Source organism: Brachyhypopomus gauderio, chromosome 15, assembly GCF_052324685.1.
Source record: "Brachyhypopomus gauderio isolate BG-103 chromosome 15, BGAUD_0.2, whole genome shotgun sequence".
Lineage (NCBI taxonomy): Eukaryota > Metazoa > Chordata > Actinopteri > Gymnotiformes > Hypopomidae > Brachyhypopomus > Brachyhypopomus gauderio.
In genome coordinates, this window is record NC_135225.1 from 5293112 (window position 1) to 5309045 (window position 15934).

Consider the following 15934-nt stretch of genomic DNA (forward strand, 5'->3'; position numbering starts at 1 on the left):
TGCGGACCGTATAGACCCAATGACCAATTTACAATTCATATATTCATTCTCGATGCTATTAGACACTCCTTTGTCAAAACACATTGAGGTATTAGTTAATAATCATAATCATAATATCAATATAATATAAGTGAATAAACCAACTATGAGGTGAGTGTCTTCATGCTGTTTACACACATGACAGGTAACCTGATGTTCAGGGGCAACTTTTAAATACCCCAGTTTGAGTGTGTGGGAGGCACAATGTTGCGAAAGAGAACATGCAAGCGCACACTGTCTGGTCCCCCCCACGCCCCTCGCTCCTTTTAACTCCGTGGGGTGGGGAGGGGAGCAAGTAGAATCTTTGAAATGTCAATTCTCTGCCCTCATTACCGCGCGGACGCGCTCGCGCTCACACACACACAGACACACACACACACACACACACACACTAGGGGCGGGTGTAGATAAACGCACATGTATAAAGCCCATGTGTCTCTGCTCCTCACGGGACACGAGTCTCCTCGGGACAATCTGAAGTTCACTCGCGGAGACTTGTTCACCGACACAGACCTGCTCCTGCTCTTCATCACGGATTCTTGGAGCGGCTGCGACACACTGAAGGTTTTTCCCACTGAGGATAAGAACATGATGCCGGTGTCACTAACTGCGATTGCGGCTGTTTACCTGGCGGTGCTCGGCGGTTCCGTTAGAGACGTGCGTGCCGGATCAGGGTTACGGAACTCCATCAAGAACCTGCCCAACGAAGGAGCCAGTCCCACCGCAGTGAGCGCGGGTCCACGTGTGGTCCAGTCCGACAGCGGGGGCATCCACAAGGGAGGCGCGGACACCCCGGTGGTACGTTGGTACTGCGCCTCTTTTATTCCTAGGAGCAAACAAACACCAATTAACACAAGTTCAAAAGTTTGCAGAATGCTGTTTGCCGGATCGGTTTCAAATGGACTGAAATGTCCATGGTTGTTTCATGTTGTTAGAAACCAACTACACGATTTGGGGTGGTAGTAAAGTGTAACTTTCTCTCCTTCAGCCACTGAGCTGCGCTGTTGATGGTGAATGCGGTGCCGCTAAATTCTGTAACGAGGCGCGCAGGACGTGTGTGCCCTGCCGCAGACGGAGGAAGCGCTGTCTGCGCCACGCCATGTGCTGCGGGGGGAACCCGTGTATCAACGGTGAGCCTCCATCCACCTGTCTGTTCTGCATTAACGCCCATTTAGGTCTTGTTCCACTGAAGTTTGTGCTCCTCAACCAGGTGTGTGCCAGGCGGCTGAGATGAATTCTACTCAGTCTTTTAGAACTACAGCTGCGACTCAACTGCTTAGCAGGTCACACGCCACCGCTGCGCCTGTAACACGGAGTCAGAACCGCACTGTGCTGTCACGGCAGCCCAAAGGGACAACGGTGTCCTCACAACAAATGCTGAAAGGTACGTCATCATGCTCAGTCTCCTTCTCCTCTTAGACACACCAGTTATTTGCAGGGCTGATATGATTTTAACAGCTGACTCACTTGGTTCCAGATGTGTGACACACAAATCCCAACCTCTCCCTCTCTCTCTCTCTCTCTCTCTCTCTCTCTCTCTCTCTCTCTCTCTCTCTCTCTCTCTCTCTCTCTCTCTCTCTCTCTCAGGTGGAGAGGGGGACATGTGCCTGCGTTCTTCAGATTGCTCCGACGGGCTCTGCTGTGCTCGGCACTTCTGGTCGCGGATCTGCAAGCCCGTGTTGTCCGAGGGCCAGATGTGCACACGGCACCGGCGTAAGGACACCCACGGCCTGGAGATCTTCCAGCGCTGCGACTGTGGTCAGGGCCTGGTGTGCCGGGCGCTGCGGGACAGGCCAGGCGGGCAGGAGCGCCAGCAGCAACACGGTGGCAGCAGCAACAACAACAACAGAGCTGCCAGGAACCTCCACACATGTCAGCAGCGCTGAAACAACAGAACCTGCTGAGGACACACACACACACACACACACACACACACACACACACACACACACACACACACACTTGATGGGCATACATGGACACACACACACACAAGGGATACAGGAAAACTGCCTCTCCCCACCCCACCCCACCCCACCCCGGAAGGATGCCCTGTTAAAAGGATTGATCATGTTTCACAGACGGACGCAGAATAGATGCAGCATATGGACGTTTGGATCAGAGACTCTGCCGCTGAAGACAGAAAATCATTTCTTTGTGTCCTCCTTCAGAGTCTAAAAGGCAGAACGTTGCTTCCCTTTATAAGGGAACTGAAAACTCTTCTTGCAGTAAATTACTGTAGTGTAAATACTTATTTGGAAGTGGCACTTAACTGAGCTTACTGATTCTGTAAAAGTAGTATTGTAAGACCAGGTGCGGCATGGATCTATGCTAATACTGTAAATGCAAATGACATGATTTATATTATTTACAATGTGATATAAAATACTCTATTTTTATTTCAGACTAAATTGTTAAAATATTCTGTTATTAAAATATTCTAATGTGACCAGTTATGAATTTGTCTGTCCATTCTATAAGACCTTTTCTTGGAAACTCATCTCCTGGATTCTCGGAGCCCTTAACGTACATTTTCATATCTGGAGTCATCTAGAGAGATGTTTTGAGCTCTTTACAGCACGGGAGTTTGGATGAGAGATGTTACACAGTTCAAGTCTATACAGGATCAGCAAAGCTGTTCAGTTTAGCTGTTCAGTTTTCAATAGCGGCGCATCATACCTTGTATGTCCAATAAGTCTCTAATGTTTAGTTTTATTCAGTTTCCAGCTTTTCATTCTTGAAGTGAATGTGATATGGCAGTGTGTGTGTATCCCTCCGCCAGCAGTGATGGGTCTGTCCTGGCATTAGCCTCCTTCCCTCTGAGGTGCTTAGACTCCTAACACAGGCCATACACAAGACTATATATATAATATGATAGCAAACATCAGTTGGTTTAAGATAGTGAAAGTGCAGATGGTTTAAAAAATACTTGAAAGAAACTCCCAATCAGATGTAACTGAAGAACTACACGAGGCACACCTTTAAAACGAGGGAGTCATGATGGGAGAAGAACGGGTTGCATGTTTTGTGGGTAATATGTAAATCCTCTGGGCAGCCTGAGTGTCCTGATTGGGGCAAAGGAAAAAAAAAAAAAAAGTCTGACCACATGAAAGCTTAAACAGGGTAAAACAGCAGGAAACGACAAAGCCAGCAGGAGAACAGCAAATAAAGAATCCAGAGGATGTTGCCGGCTTTCAGCTGTAATGGCCTCCTCTCTTCCACAGCCCTTGGTGTGTCAGGCTAACTTCTAATTAGTCCTGTAGCCAGGCCTGGATTGCAAGTTAATCATAGAGATATCTTATCCTCTAATTACCTTATCATACGCTACTGCCGACACACAGGTAACACGCGTAGCAGGGAGGAGGTACAAGAATAGTGCTTAAGACGTTTACACGGATTTGGAAAGGCATGGAAAGGCAAATAATGGTGTCAGCAGTTACTGTATGTATCAAAATAAATAAGGAATAAATAAATGATTGTTCCCATACTAAAGTGTAAATGATATTAATTTAGGCCTAGCACAGGATACCCTTGTCAGTGTGATCTTTGAGTTTGTCTTTATTAGTGTTGAAACTGGACTTGGTAGTAAATATTCAGTGTGGTAATGCGATGAGTGACCACGCACGACTCCGTGTAAGCTATCCGTATTGTCAGCTAATGTTCATATTGTAGTTTACTGCCAAAAAGTTCTGAGAATCAGGCAAGTCTGAAAACTCACATATCAAAATGAGGAATTTGAAAAGCTCATCATTACTGTATTGCAACTACTGCGTCGCAGTGAAATGCCAAGCCAAGATGTTTTGATGGGCAAGAGACAAAAGAGTTCGAAAAAAGTCACTGTAGAGTTTTCCATACGCTCATGCTAACACTGTTATACCTCCCTCTCTCTCTCTCTCTCTCTCTCTCTCTCTCTCTCTCTCTCTCTCTCTCTCTCTCTCTCTCTCTCTCTCTCTCTGGTGACAGACTGTGGCTTAAAATTACAGACATGCAGATCCGTGTTTAATGATGTCGGGCGTCACAGATTCGAGGGCTCGCTAAAATGGACCTTTTTAACTGTGTGTGCAGAGACTAGAGGAGACAAGCGCACACACACACACAGAAACACACACACAACACACACACATTCTGATTAGGCGTCCACTTTCAGTGGTTGTTTGAAAGCCGGCATACATCTCCCCATAGATGTTCTCACGCAGCACTACACAGCACTACACAGCCAAACCAGTAAAATACTCGGAGACGAGTCCAAACAAAACCAACGAAAAGCATTCTCTTTCATTTCATCAGAGGTGGCCAACTCAGCATTTGTGTTTTGGTTGTGTGTGTGTAGTGTGTGCCATACATGTAAAGAAGTCTCTGTTCTAAACACAGCACGCTACGGCATACAGAACTGCCTAATGCCCCTTTTGACTCTCTTATCACAGAGTCTCTTATACCTGGGTGCAGGTGTCAATGGCAGACACTAATTAGCCAGGACACCTGTGGACAGTTCAAGGACAGTTCAAGGGTAATGTGTGCTGAGTGTGAGGTGTGTGTGCTGTGTGTGAAGTGTGGCTTCTGAATGTGAGGTGCGTGTGCTGTGCGTGAGGCGTGTGTGCTTTGTGGGTTGAGTGTGAGCCGTGTGTGCTTAGGGAGAGGCATGTGTGTTGAGTGTGAGGCGTGTGTGTTGAGTGTGAGGCACATATTCTGTGTGTCAGGCATGTGTGCTGTGTGAGAGGTGTGTGTGCTGTGTGTGAGGTGTGTGTGCGGTGAGTGAGGTGTATATGCTGATTGTGAGGCATGTGTGCTGTGTGTGAGGTGTGTGTGCGGTGAGTGAGGTGTATATGCTGATTGTGAGGCATGTGTGCTGTGTGTGAGGTGTGTGTGCTGTGTGTGAGGTGTGTGTGTTGAGTTGCCGGACAGGGATTGGGCCCTCAGCTACGTAAACACATGGCAGAAGACGCTCTCTCAGAGAAGACACTCTCCAGATCTCCAATAAGACATGTCAGGTTGTCACAGAGAACAGCAAACTCTTTCATTCTGGTTTAGGATCATTATAATAATATAATATAGTTTAATGGTGTATGTTAGCATAAGTGGTGCTCTCAAGAAATCTGTTTTTGTCAAAATTGTGCATATTATTATCATATTAACTTTTCCATTTGAGTAAAAAGCTTAAGACCACAATACTGCATGGTACTGCTGGGTACACTTACACACACACACACACACACACACACACACACACACACACACACACACACACACACACACACACACACACACACACACAAACACACACACACACAAACACACACTCAGACATACACACCATGACAGACAGAGTTTTGCGAATGTTGTAGCAGCAGGACTATGAGGGGTTTGGGGTTTGGGACAGTCTGGAAACTGTGTTTACGCTGAGCTGCTCGTTACTGGCCTGACCACAGACCTCTGCTGGCCACAGGCATGTGTGTATGTGTGTAAGTGTGTTTGTGGTGACAGCTAGGAGGGGGGGCTGGTTTTGGGGATTTGCTCTCGAATACAAGAGCTGAACTCAAACAGCATTTGAGTGCTGAGGCGAAGAGAGAAGAGCTCGCTCTGCTTCCTGCATCTCCAGGGAGAAGATCCTGCCCCTCTCCCACCAGGACACAGACCTGCACTTTTCCGCAGCCTTTTTTGTTTATGTCACATCAGAGTAGTTGTTTGACTCGCCTGGCTGCCTAACCCTGGTGTTGTGGCCTTACCTTAAACAGGCACACTCCCTTTCAGACAAGAAATGAGATCTTGTTCTCAAGTGGACTTAAGTATTCAAGAACTTCAAAGAGCTTCTCATCTGGCACCCTGTTACCTATCAGCCCCAAACTGCTTATCCAAACACAGCCACCAGGGTGGGTGTCACTCACACCGAGCTGGCGTGGTCTCCTCGGCTTCTCCACACAATGCGCTGCATTCATCTTTGTATCGCTATCTCCATGACGATCAGAAGTAGTCGGCAATGCCGTTGCGCAAACAGCTGAGAATTTTCTCATCACCTGAATGCGTAATTAAATATTTCAGCCGTTGATGCAGTGCCGCTCCCGCCTTGCAGAACAACCCGCTCTGAAAGACCCGTGTTCGGCTCTGCGCCGTAAACAAGCTGTGAACCCTGGACCTCCGGGCCAATAGAAAGCCACATTTTATGAGCGAACTGGAAGAGATGGCTTTGAAGTCCCTGGTTATCGTAAGTGGTTATTAACCGCCGGCCCACCCCTTCCCAACCCGGCCGCCCCAGAACCCTCGGCTACAGTCATGGCGACGAGTCTGTCTGTGGGCGTCTGTGATGTTGGCCGCCTCATGTGGCGGCCAGGAGGGAGCCGGCGGTCCCCCAGACGAGCGGCCCACGACCGGCTCCTTCTCCCCCTGGAGCAGACGCTGCTCCTCCAGCCGATCCCCACCGCCTGGCTGCTTTGATCCCCGCTGGTGTCCCAGCACTGTGACGTATGCCTTTGGGTTTCCCGCTGTCTCTCTCTCACACACACACACACACACACACACGCACACACTCGTGTATACAGAGGCATGCATTCTTAGCCCTTACGCACCATTATGCAAGGAATGTGCCCAGAGAAAAACAGGGTCGTTCACGGTCGTGTCTTGCCTTCCTGAATCGTAAGAGATTTGATGCCAACGGCATGAGACAATTAGAAGCATGTAGAGGAACCCTGAAGAAGTTAATAACATGTCTGAGTCTCTGGTGCTCACCTGTAATCACCTTCGTCATGGACCTAAGCCTGTTCCTCACTGACTTTACCCTTAACTGCATTAAAGTGGTCTTAACTGGCCAGCTGCCAGTCTGCCCAGGGCTGGGGGTCCTTGTGTGGGGTCAGCACACCTGCTCTCCACAGGTGATTCCGGCCTGATTGGCTGCTCAGCCCCACTGCCTAATCCACAGCTGAGCACTTTCAATCCCTTCAACAATCTGCCCATTGTTTACCCCAATAGCAGCCCAACATGCCGTGTTTGGAGCAAATGCCAGACTAAACAGAACAAATAAGCCCTCCTGGGGGGCAGGAGGTGGGGTGGGGTAGGGATCCTGGGGGGCAGGAGGTGGGGTGGAGGTCCTGGCAGGCAGGAGAGAGGGTCTGCTCTCCATTAACCCACATTCTCATTTGTTCTGGCTGTGAGCCGCGAAAACCATCGTTTGTGTTAAATCGCTCGCTGCAGCTTAAGAACCCGCAGAATGCAAAGCAATTTCACACATATCGTATGTGTGCGTGCGTGCATATGTGTGTGTGTGTGTGTGTGTGTGTGTTATGTGTATGTGAGAGTAAGAGTGTATATGAATCTAAAAATATATATAATTTAGGCTTTTTAAATTCCTGTAAAAATATAAGTGCCACCCAGCTCGTCTCCTTCAACCCTGAGCAATTATATTTTTACAGGCATTTGAAGTGGACCATTTGCTGTTTCTTTTGCGTCAATATCACATGACCTGCATCAAAACATTTAGAAAATGCCAAAATATTTGACAGTTTAAGAATGATTGAAAGCCGTGTTTACTCTGACGGTGTAGATAATATGATTTGATACTAGGGTTGGTTAATTGTAAAACTAAAATTACAGTGGAATGTATGTATATTTCCACAATCACTTAGGTGATCCATTACCAGAAAGAATTCTGAGTCGTCGTGAGAGGGTATGAGGAACAGGAAGCACTCCTGCAAGGAACCCCAGGAGAACATCTCATCTAGGCCGCCTTTAGAGAGAAAACTCCTTCACCAGATTTCAAAAATTGTTTTCCTGTTCACCTGCTTTAAATAAAGGCCAGACACACAGATATGAAAGGCATGTCGTTAGTCCCTACAGGAGATGCATTTTTCAAACCAAGATGAACGCCAGTGAGGATACAAATACGCTCAGATCCAGTGGATTCCACTTCCTCCTTCGTGTCCGTAAGAGCTCTGGGGACGTTAGAGTCACACACAGGAAACAGAGGTTTTAACTTCTCGATTTCTTGCAGGTCTCATTTTGCTTTAACCATATTGTTTATAAATTGATATATCCATTGAATATGACACTAATAGATTTTACACATTTTATAACATGACCAAAATGGCCTTAAGGTGCCATTTTTACTACATAAAAGCTTAAATTGGAAAAGCTTTATTTCCTCTCATGTTATCTCTTTATCCAGCTCAGTGTTTTATGACACCTCCAACAGCTGTGGCTGCATGACCCCCCCCCCCCCCCCCCAGAGGAAACTGACTGATGCTGTCTGATTCAAGCAGGGAGAAACCAAAGAAGAACAGGCTTTGATCTCAGCAAGGAGCTGATGGCATTTGTCTCCCTCTCTCCTACTCTCCCCCCGCTGCTGTGAGGAAAGGGGTTGGATCACAGGTGATGTTCAGAGGAGCCTTCACACACCCGCCACTCCGCTCTGGCGTTCGCTCTCACCAGCATCTGCAGCAGGGTCTTCACACAGGCCTGGCAGCTACTGTAAAGGGCAGGTAAACACAAACCCCCCCAGGGATAAATATAGCTCATGAAATTCTCCACAGTAATTTTGCCTGGTTCCGAAGGAGAAAGGCATTTAACAGAAAGGTGTCCCACTGGGAGTTACTCTGTTGTCAGTGGCTGTTCCTCAGGTTGAAGTGATTAAGAGGGATATAGTTACCCAGGTAATCAGTCACACAACAAGAAGCACTATGCATGTATGAAAAATAGATAGATAGATTAGTGGGTATTGTAACAACATATATAGATGCTAATTATCCTCTTCCAAGGAATAGAAGGTCTCATGTCCATCTCAAAGACCAAAAAAACACAGCTAAACCAGCGGTCCCACACTAAGACTAGCTTTAAATTTGAAAACCACTGATAATCATCCACATGGCTTAAGGTGACAGACTGAGAACTTCTAGAACCACTGGAGGTCTAAGTCAGTCTGAGGTTGGGGCCTGTGTGTCCCCTCTTGTTGAGGTTTTGAGCGTGGGTGTTGCCTGTGTGTGTTCCGTCTGTGTGGGTGGGAAAAGTGTGTCCTCACACTGATCCACACACTCCGACATCGATCATACCAGAAGAATGACAGCAGCACAAATCAGAGCGTGCTAGCATGCAAAGTGCTGGCGTCCTTCTAAGGCTCAGTCCTCCCAGGCCTATAGCGGTAGCTTTTGCCATAGTACATTCCCATGGTTCCCAGAGGACACTGCTGTGCAGAAATTCTACAAATCAGTCAATTCTTTTTTACAGTCTGTATAAATAACTACAGGAATGATCACTACTCTGTAGGGACAGGTAAACACACGCGCACGTGTCCACGGCCAAAAAAATCTACTGTTACATAAATTACTGGCAAAAGAAGAAGCAATTCAACTGAAATCTTGTGATTGCTGCATCAGCCAGTTTATTATGTGTACTAGGTCAGCATACCTAGAAGTTCTAAGAGCTAAATGGTGCCTGGTTTATGGCAGACGCCTCGTTGTGTTGCTGATGTTTATGACATTGGAATAGTCACTGGCATCGTGTCTATGTATCGGAGTTGTTGCGTTCATCTGTTCCTCATTGAAATGGTGAACCCTGAGGAAGGATATCCACAGCATTCTGCTGTCCATGATCATCAGGCCGTAGCAGAGACATTGAGAGGTTAGTGGAGATCTTTACTGTAATTTGCATTCCTTGCTGATAAAGCAGTGATCAGTGCACAGCATGAAACTAGCCTCAAAGGAAGTGACCTCGGGGACCGGTGGCATCCTCTGATTAAAGAGAAGCCTGTTGTGTAATGTTTTACTTCACATGTGTCCCCTTCTTTACACCACCATTTTATACACCACCCCTATTAGCCTCAGTCTGGGGGGGGTCCCATCAGTCCAATTCCCCCGGAGTCCCTGAAAAGAATCTCTTTAGCTGTAAATCTAACTCCATACCCAACCTGGGTGTTTGTCCTCATTTCTCCCACCCTGGGTCCTTCTGCTCTCCAGTTCTCTACTGTCTCTTTGTACTGCCCCTGGCATCCTTATCAGTTATCGATTATGTCTTTGTGATGAAAGGAACTGCCTTCATTTCCACAGGAATGTGCCCCCCCCTTAGTGTCCATATGGAAACACTTGTGCTGGTAGATTGGTTGTGTTTTCTGTGCTCTGCGCTTCCCCCTGAGCATCAACTCTCATCACTCCGTCCGTGAGCCAAACAGAGCAGCATCACAACAACGAGCCGGACTGAAACTCTCCATCAGTAGCACCGCAGCTCTGCGGCCGTACACGAGGTTCAGCCGAAAACCTTCTCGACCTCAAACAAGTAAGCCCATGTAAGCTTATGCTAAATCAGGCTTTTGCCTTTAATTACTGGCACACAGTTATTTTAAACCTCCAAGCTGCTGTCTGAAACACTGAAATTCTGATGTGTGGTGAACCTACAATGGACATTTAGTTAGAGGGTCATTGCTAATAAGCCACTGCTAGACCCCCTGCTGTGAGTACTGCAGTCTGGGTATATATGTTGGATTCAGTTGTTTTTGGCTAAGTGGTTTTCTGCTGCTCACTCAGAGGCCACAAGCATCCCTGTCATTTTAATATGAACCATACATAATGTATGAATAGTTCATGGTTCATGGTTTTATTTTTTTTAGGCACAAAAGAGTTTTCTGCATTGTCATGACATTTTCTCTGTTTTGGGGGGAAAATAAGATATCTGTAATCACTGGAAATAATGCATTTACAAAAAATACCCCAAATGTAATTGCTGGTATAGTCTATCATAATAAGTAAATGGCAAATCTTTGTAAACAAAATTCAGAACCAAAATTCGATCCACTAAAAATTCAAAATCCACTAATGTTATCCAAAAATCACATTAAATAGATTTTTGAAAGCCCTCACACAAACCCGTGGCACACACCGAACTGAACGTTGCACTGGGCTCGGTCGTACGTATGGATAAGATCCCTGACGGGTGGATGGCGTACAGGTGTTAACCATCTACACAAACATGTTTACGCAGAAAGGCGAGTGCATTCCTGCCGTGCTCTGGACTGGGTGTGCTCCAACAGACCCGGGCTGCCTCGCCACCACGCCGATCGTCTGGGACCGAAGAGGAGGGCTGCTATTTTATTTTTTTTATTGAGCACTTAGTTGTTAGTTATCCAAGAAAGCCACAAAGTGGTTTCTGAAACAGTCGCTGAGGCGAACACTTGCGCTTTGTCTCGCTCTACGTGTGATTTACGACCGTGTTGATGCCACATAAAGTTTGCTGCCCTGTTCTCCCACAGAGTGCAGTGAAAACTCACATTATGAGAACTGCTAAGTCAATGCTTTAGCCCTAGAGTCAGCAATTTAAAAAAATTCAAATTTGACCTGTATTTTTGCTCTCTGCCTTGCTGTTTTGCTTTCAAACACCTATTAATCTGCATGATTCATATAAAACAGGCCTGTATTGAGCAGATACACGTGTTTTCTCAAAATCATGTTCTGATGCGTATTTGTGTCCTCACTGGCGTTCACCACTCATATGGTGTATCACTACAATTCTTATGATATGATGACATTTCTAATGCTCACTTGAGTTAAACATTGCAGTGAAGTTCCTCTTAACAGTGCATACACTAAATTTATGTGTTAAACATAAACATCTGTTTACAGCCAAATATTACTGGACAAGAGTCATAATTATAAGACAATCAAACCCTCTTGGATACTTGCGTATCAGGGATTTTTATAAATTTTTATTGATTTTATTAATCAAATTAGAGCTGCATCAGCAGCTCACTGGTGGGGGAAGGCACACATGTGTTATTGTATTAGAGCTGCATCAGCAGCTCACTGGTGGGGGAAGGCACACGTGTGTTATTGTATTAGAGCTGCATCAGCAGCTCACTGGTGGGGGAAGGCACACGTGTGTTATTGTATTAGAGCTGCATCAGCAGCTCACTGGTTGGGGAAGGCACACGTGTGTTATTGTATTAGAGCTGCATCAGCAGCTCACTGGTGGGGGAAGGCACACGTGTGTTATTGTATTAGAGCTGCATCAGCAGCTCACTGGTGGGGGAAGGCACACGTGTGTTATTGTATTAGAGCTGCATCAGCAGCTCACTGGTGGGGGAAGGCACACGTGTGTTATTGTATTAGAGCTGCATCAGCAGCTCACTGGTGGGGGAAGGCACACGTGTGTTATTGTATTAGAGCTGCATCAGCAGCTCACTGGTGGGGGAAGGCACATGTGTGTTATTGTATTAGAGCTGCATCAGCAGCTCACTGGTGGGGGAAGGCACACGTATGTTATTGTATTAGAGCTGCATCAGCGGCTCACTGGTGGGGGAAGGCACACGTGTGTTATTGTAGTTTCGCTAAGACAGTAAACTTATTATCTCCCTCCTTACTTTGTCATTCAAAAAGCTCTCTCATCTCTTCTTTCTCTCTCATCTCCTTCTCTCTCTCTCTCTCTCTCTCTCTCTCACACACACACACACACACTACTGCACACACGCTCCTGCTGGCCTCTGTGAATTGGGCTTCAGGAATGCATTCACTTCCTGGCATTGCAGTGTCTTTTATCCTGCAGAGGATGCTGGGAGATGTTAGGACGTTAGCTGTTTGAAGCCTCTAGTCAGGAAAAAGAAGAAGTCTTTTGTGCTCTGCCTTATCAGAGAGGATATTAAGCAATGCTCAATGGCAGTCATTTAGTCAAATAGTTTCCTTCATTGGGCACTCATGACCTGGGGGTGCCCTGTCCACACTATGCCACGGTCCACTGTTTGGGGTGAGAGAGAGTAAAGGAGAGGGCAGTGGAGAGGTCAAACCCAGGCCTGGGACAGTACAGGGTTAGGGACAGGGTTAGGGACAGGGGTCGATCATTTGCTGAGACATCCAAGATGTGTTTGGAATGTGACATCTGCCATGAAAGAATGAAAAAAAAAAACCTATGACAAATGACATTTCTAGTATTTCTAGTAATGCATATCAAACAAATAAAGGTCAACTGAGTGAAATGTTACTCTGTGTGTTTTGCGTATGGTGGCCATACGTTCATGTGCAAAAGGCACAGAGTTAAGACGTAAACGAGTGATGCACCGGAGGCTGCTTGAGAAAACCTGCACTGTGCTAATTGTAAATGATAACGGCAGGTGGTTTGCAGTGAGTGGTGATGAATATCACGACCGATTACACAGACGTTTCCTTACTCTTCTGCTGCATTCTGCAGAAGCAACTACAACCAGGCCACATACTTCACAGTCGGTGGAGCTTGGCCGAGATTCTGGCTTCCAAGAGACACTCGATTAACCCGCGCTGCACAGCTGTGCTGCTGACCCCTACACCACTGCATGGCAGACAGGTTCTGCTTATAGGGATTCAAATGAAGGTTTACAAAAAACCTATATCCCAGTATTTGGTCTCTACATCTCTATATTGTCTATGATTTTTGAGTCTAATACATTACACCTTGTTGTTCCAACAACTACACAGTCCAATCCACAAGAGTGCCATAATCAATTCCCCATATTTATAGAGCATTATATATTTAACCCTATTACACACTCTGGGCTGTGAACCACCTACATTAAGCCATCAGTGGCCTTTTCATACTCAAATATGAGAACAAAGTATTATGATGCAGAACTGGATGGATGTCTCTCTCTCTCCTCACACCCTAACATGCACATACACAGGTATCATATGCTTCCCCTCAGGAGGCTTGTCTAGATGTGATAGTTATCATGGCATCCTCCTCTTGATGCGGTATAATTAAAGTGTGTGTATTAAAGGCTTGGCTTGTCTCCTCTTGAACAGTTGCACATCTTCATATGACAGAGATGTAGTTATTACAGTGGCTCAGGCCCTGTTAGCACTGGGCCAGTAATGCGCTATAATGACAGAGGTTGGTGGTTATTTAAAGTGTTCATTTAGATCCTGCCCTTTTGACCTAGTGAGGTGACACGCGCTCCAATCAGTGCCTTGGGTTGTGTGGCAACGCGTCGGCATGGCGACACTGAGACGGACACTCTAAGTGAGGCCACAGACTCCTGCTTCCTGTCCCGCCCCCACTTCCTGCCTCACGGTTTCACAGCACCATTATTCCATTACTGTGAGATTACAGTCTGGGATTGGCCTACTACGTGTGCCTCAGACACACACTCAGCACTGTTAATCTGTACAGTGTCAGTGCTGTTAGAGAACTATGGATTAAGAGAGTTCTCTACAGGGAGTGTATTGGTGTGGGGAATATGGGGAAGATGCAGGTCTGGATTAATCTGATTCATCTGGATGTCACGCCCCTCAAACCCCCCCCCCCCCCCCCCCACTACATGACCACGCTCCTCATCTGAATCTCAACAGATGGCCTCCTAACACCAATACTCTAATTAACACACAATTAAAGATGACATTAGCACTTCCCAGAGGGTATAATTATACATCATTATACTGAAATTCCAAAAATTATAATAGCACTGTGCTATTTTATTGTAAAACATAAATAAATTCTTAAATTCCTATAATATTAGTTTGAAAAGTCTTGTCAATAGCAAGCTCAATCATTTTAACCAACTAAATCAAACTAAATCATATTACTTGATAATGTTCCCAAAGAATATATTCTATTGTCTTAAAGCAAGGCCCAATTGTACCAAATCTGTCCACAAAAGCAACTTAATTCAGTTTTTGTGGTCTATGGGCTTCCATTGTTATGTGTGTGTGTGTGTGTGTGTGTGTGTGTGCGCGCGCTCATGGAGAGTGCTTTTGCCATTTATTGTCTCTCACTGGTGGTCCGTTCCTCAGCCAACCATTAAACTTACTCCTTACTACGATCTCAAATTGGTATGAACCCTCATGACTTCTGCTTTGGACCTTTAAAATAAAACCCATTCCAGCCTCTTCCACCAACCCTCTTCTGCTGTGCTGACTATACGGTATGGTTTCCTTATGATGGTGGTCAGAGTTCACCCTGCTGCTGGTTTTACCTTCCAGGAATGGTGAACTAATGCCGTGGTCTTTGGAGACTGTTAGAAATTAAACAGGAGTCGCCTAAAGATTTGGTCAGTCAGAGCACTTTGAGGATGCAGCCACATATCGGAGATTGTTTGATCATGCCTTCTCTTTGAAGTGATCCTCACAAGGCTCATTTAAGTAACATATAGCTTTAATCAGACACTAACCATAAGCCTGCAAACTTCTATATCCACCATAATGCATGATGTGTAATTTGGTAAAATAAGAAGGAAGAAACATGAAAACATCAATGTAAAGAAAAAAGTGAAAGAGTCTTTAAGTGAAGAGAGAACTTGAAAAGTGTTTCAGCAGAGTGATAAAGGAAGAGGGTGTAGTCTGACTCTTCACAAAACCTCAGACTTAATGTATATCATATGTCTCTCTCTCTCTCTCTCTCTGAACTACAAAGAGGCTTGTCTGCTGATATAAACAGGTTCTAAATTATCAACAGCTATGGGACTGCTGGGTAATGGAGTCTGAGCTGGTTGTAGTTCTCTTATCATAATGAAGCAGAGTGGCCTGAAGCTTGGGAACATCTGTCTAATCAGCCAGAACGATAACCATCACTACTGTTGGCAAACCGCCACAATCATTCACAATTAGCAGAGTGTGGCCCTTCCTAACAGCCTCTGGGGCATTACATCACGCCCTATCCCTCCCAGTTTACAAACCTCACTGGCACTGGAACAGTAGAGTGGAAACGTGAAGGTGAAGGAACAGTAGAGTGGAAACATGAAGATGAAGGAACAGTAGAGTAGAAACGTGAAGGTGAAGGAACAGTAGAGTGGAAACATGAAGGTGAAGGAACAGTAGAGTGGAAACGTGAAGGTGAAGGAACAGTAGAGTGGAAACGTGAAGGTGAAGGAACAGTAGAGTGGAAACATGAAGGTGAAGGAACAGTAAAGTAGAAACATGAAGATGAAGGAACAGTAGAGTGGAAACGTGAAGGTGAAGGAACAGTA

The 15934-nt window shown here is 45.9% G+C and overlaps 1 protein-coding gene across 1 annotated transcript; it reads left to right on the top strand.

Moving 5' to 3' along the window:
- Positions 1 to 306: 306 nt before the first annotated feature.
- On the top strand, positions 307 to 2495 carry dkk1a (dickkopf WNT signaling pathway inhibitor 1a). Its single transcript, XM_076974494.1, has 4 exons — positions 307 to 837; positions 1028 to 1169; positions 1250 to 1423; positions 1627 to 2495. The coding sequence occupies exons 1-4, from the start codon at positions 457 to 459 to the stop codon at positions 1923 to 1925; spliced, it is 996 nt and encodes a 331-aa protein (XP_076830609.1). The 5' UTR covers positions 307 to 456; the 3' UTR covers positions 1926 to 2495.
- Positions 2496 to 15934: the final 13439 nt, after the last annotated feature.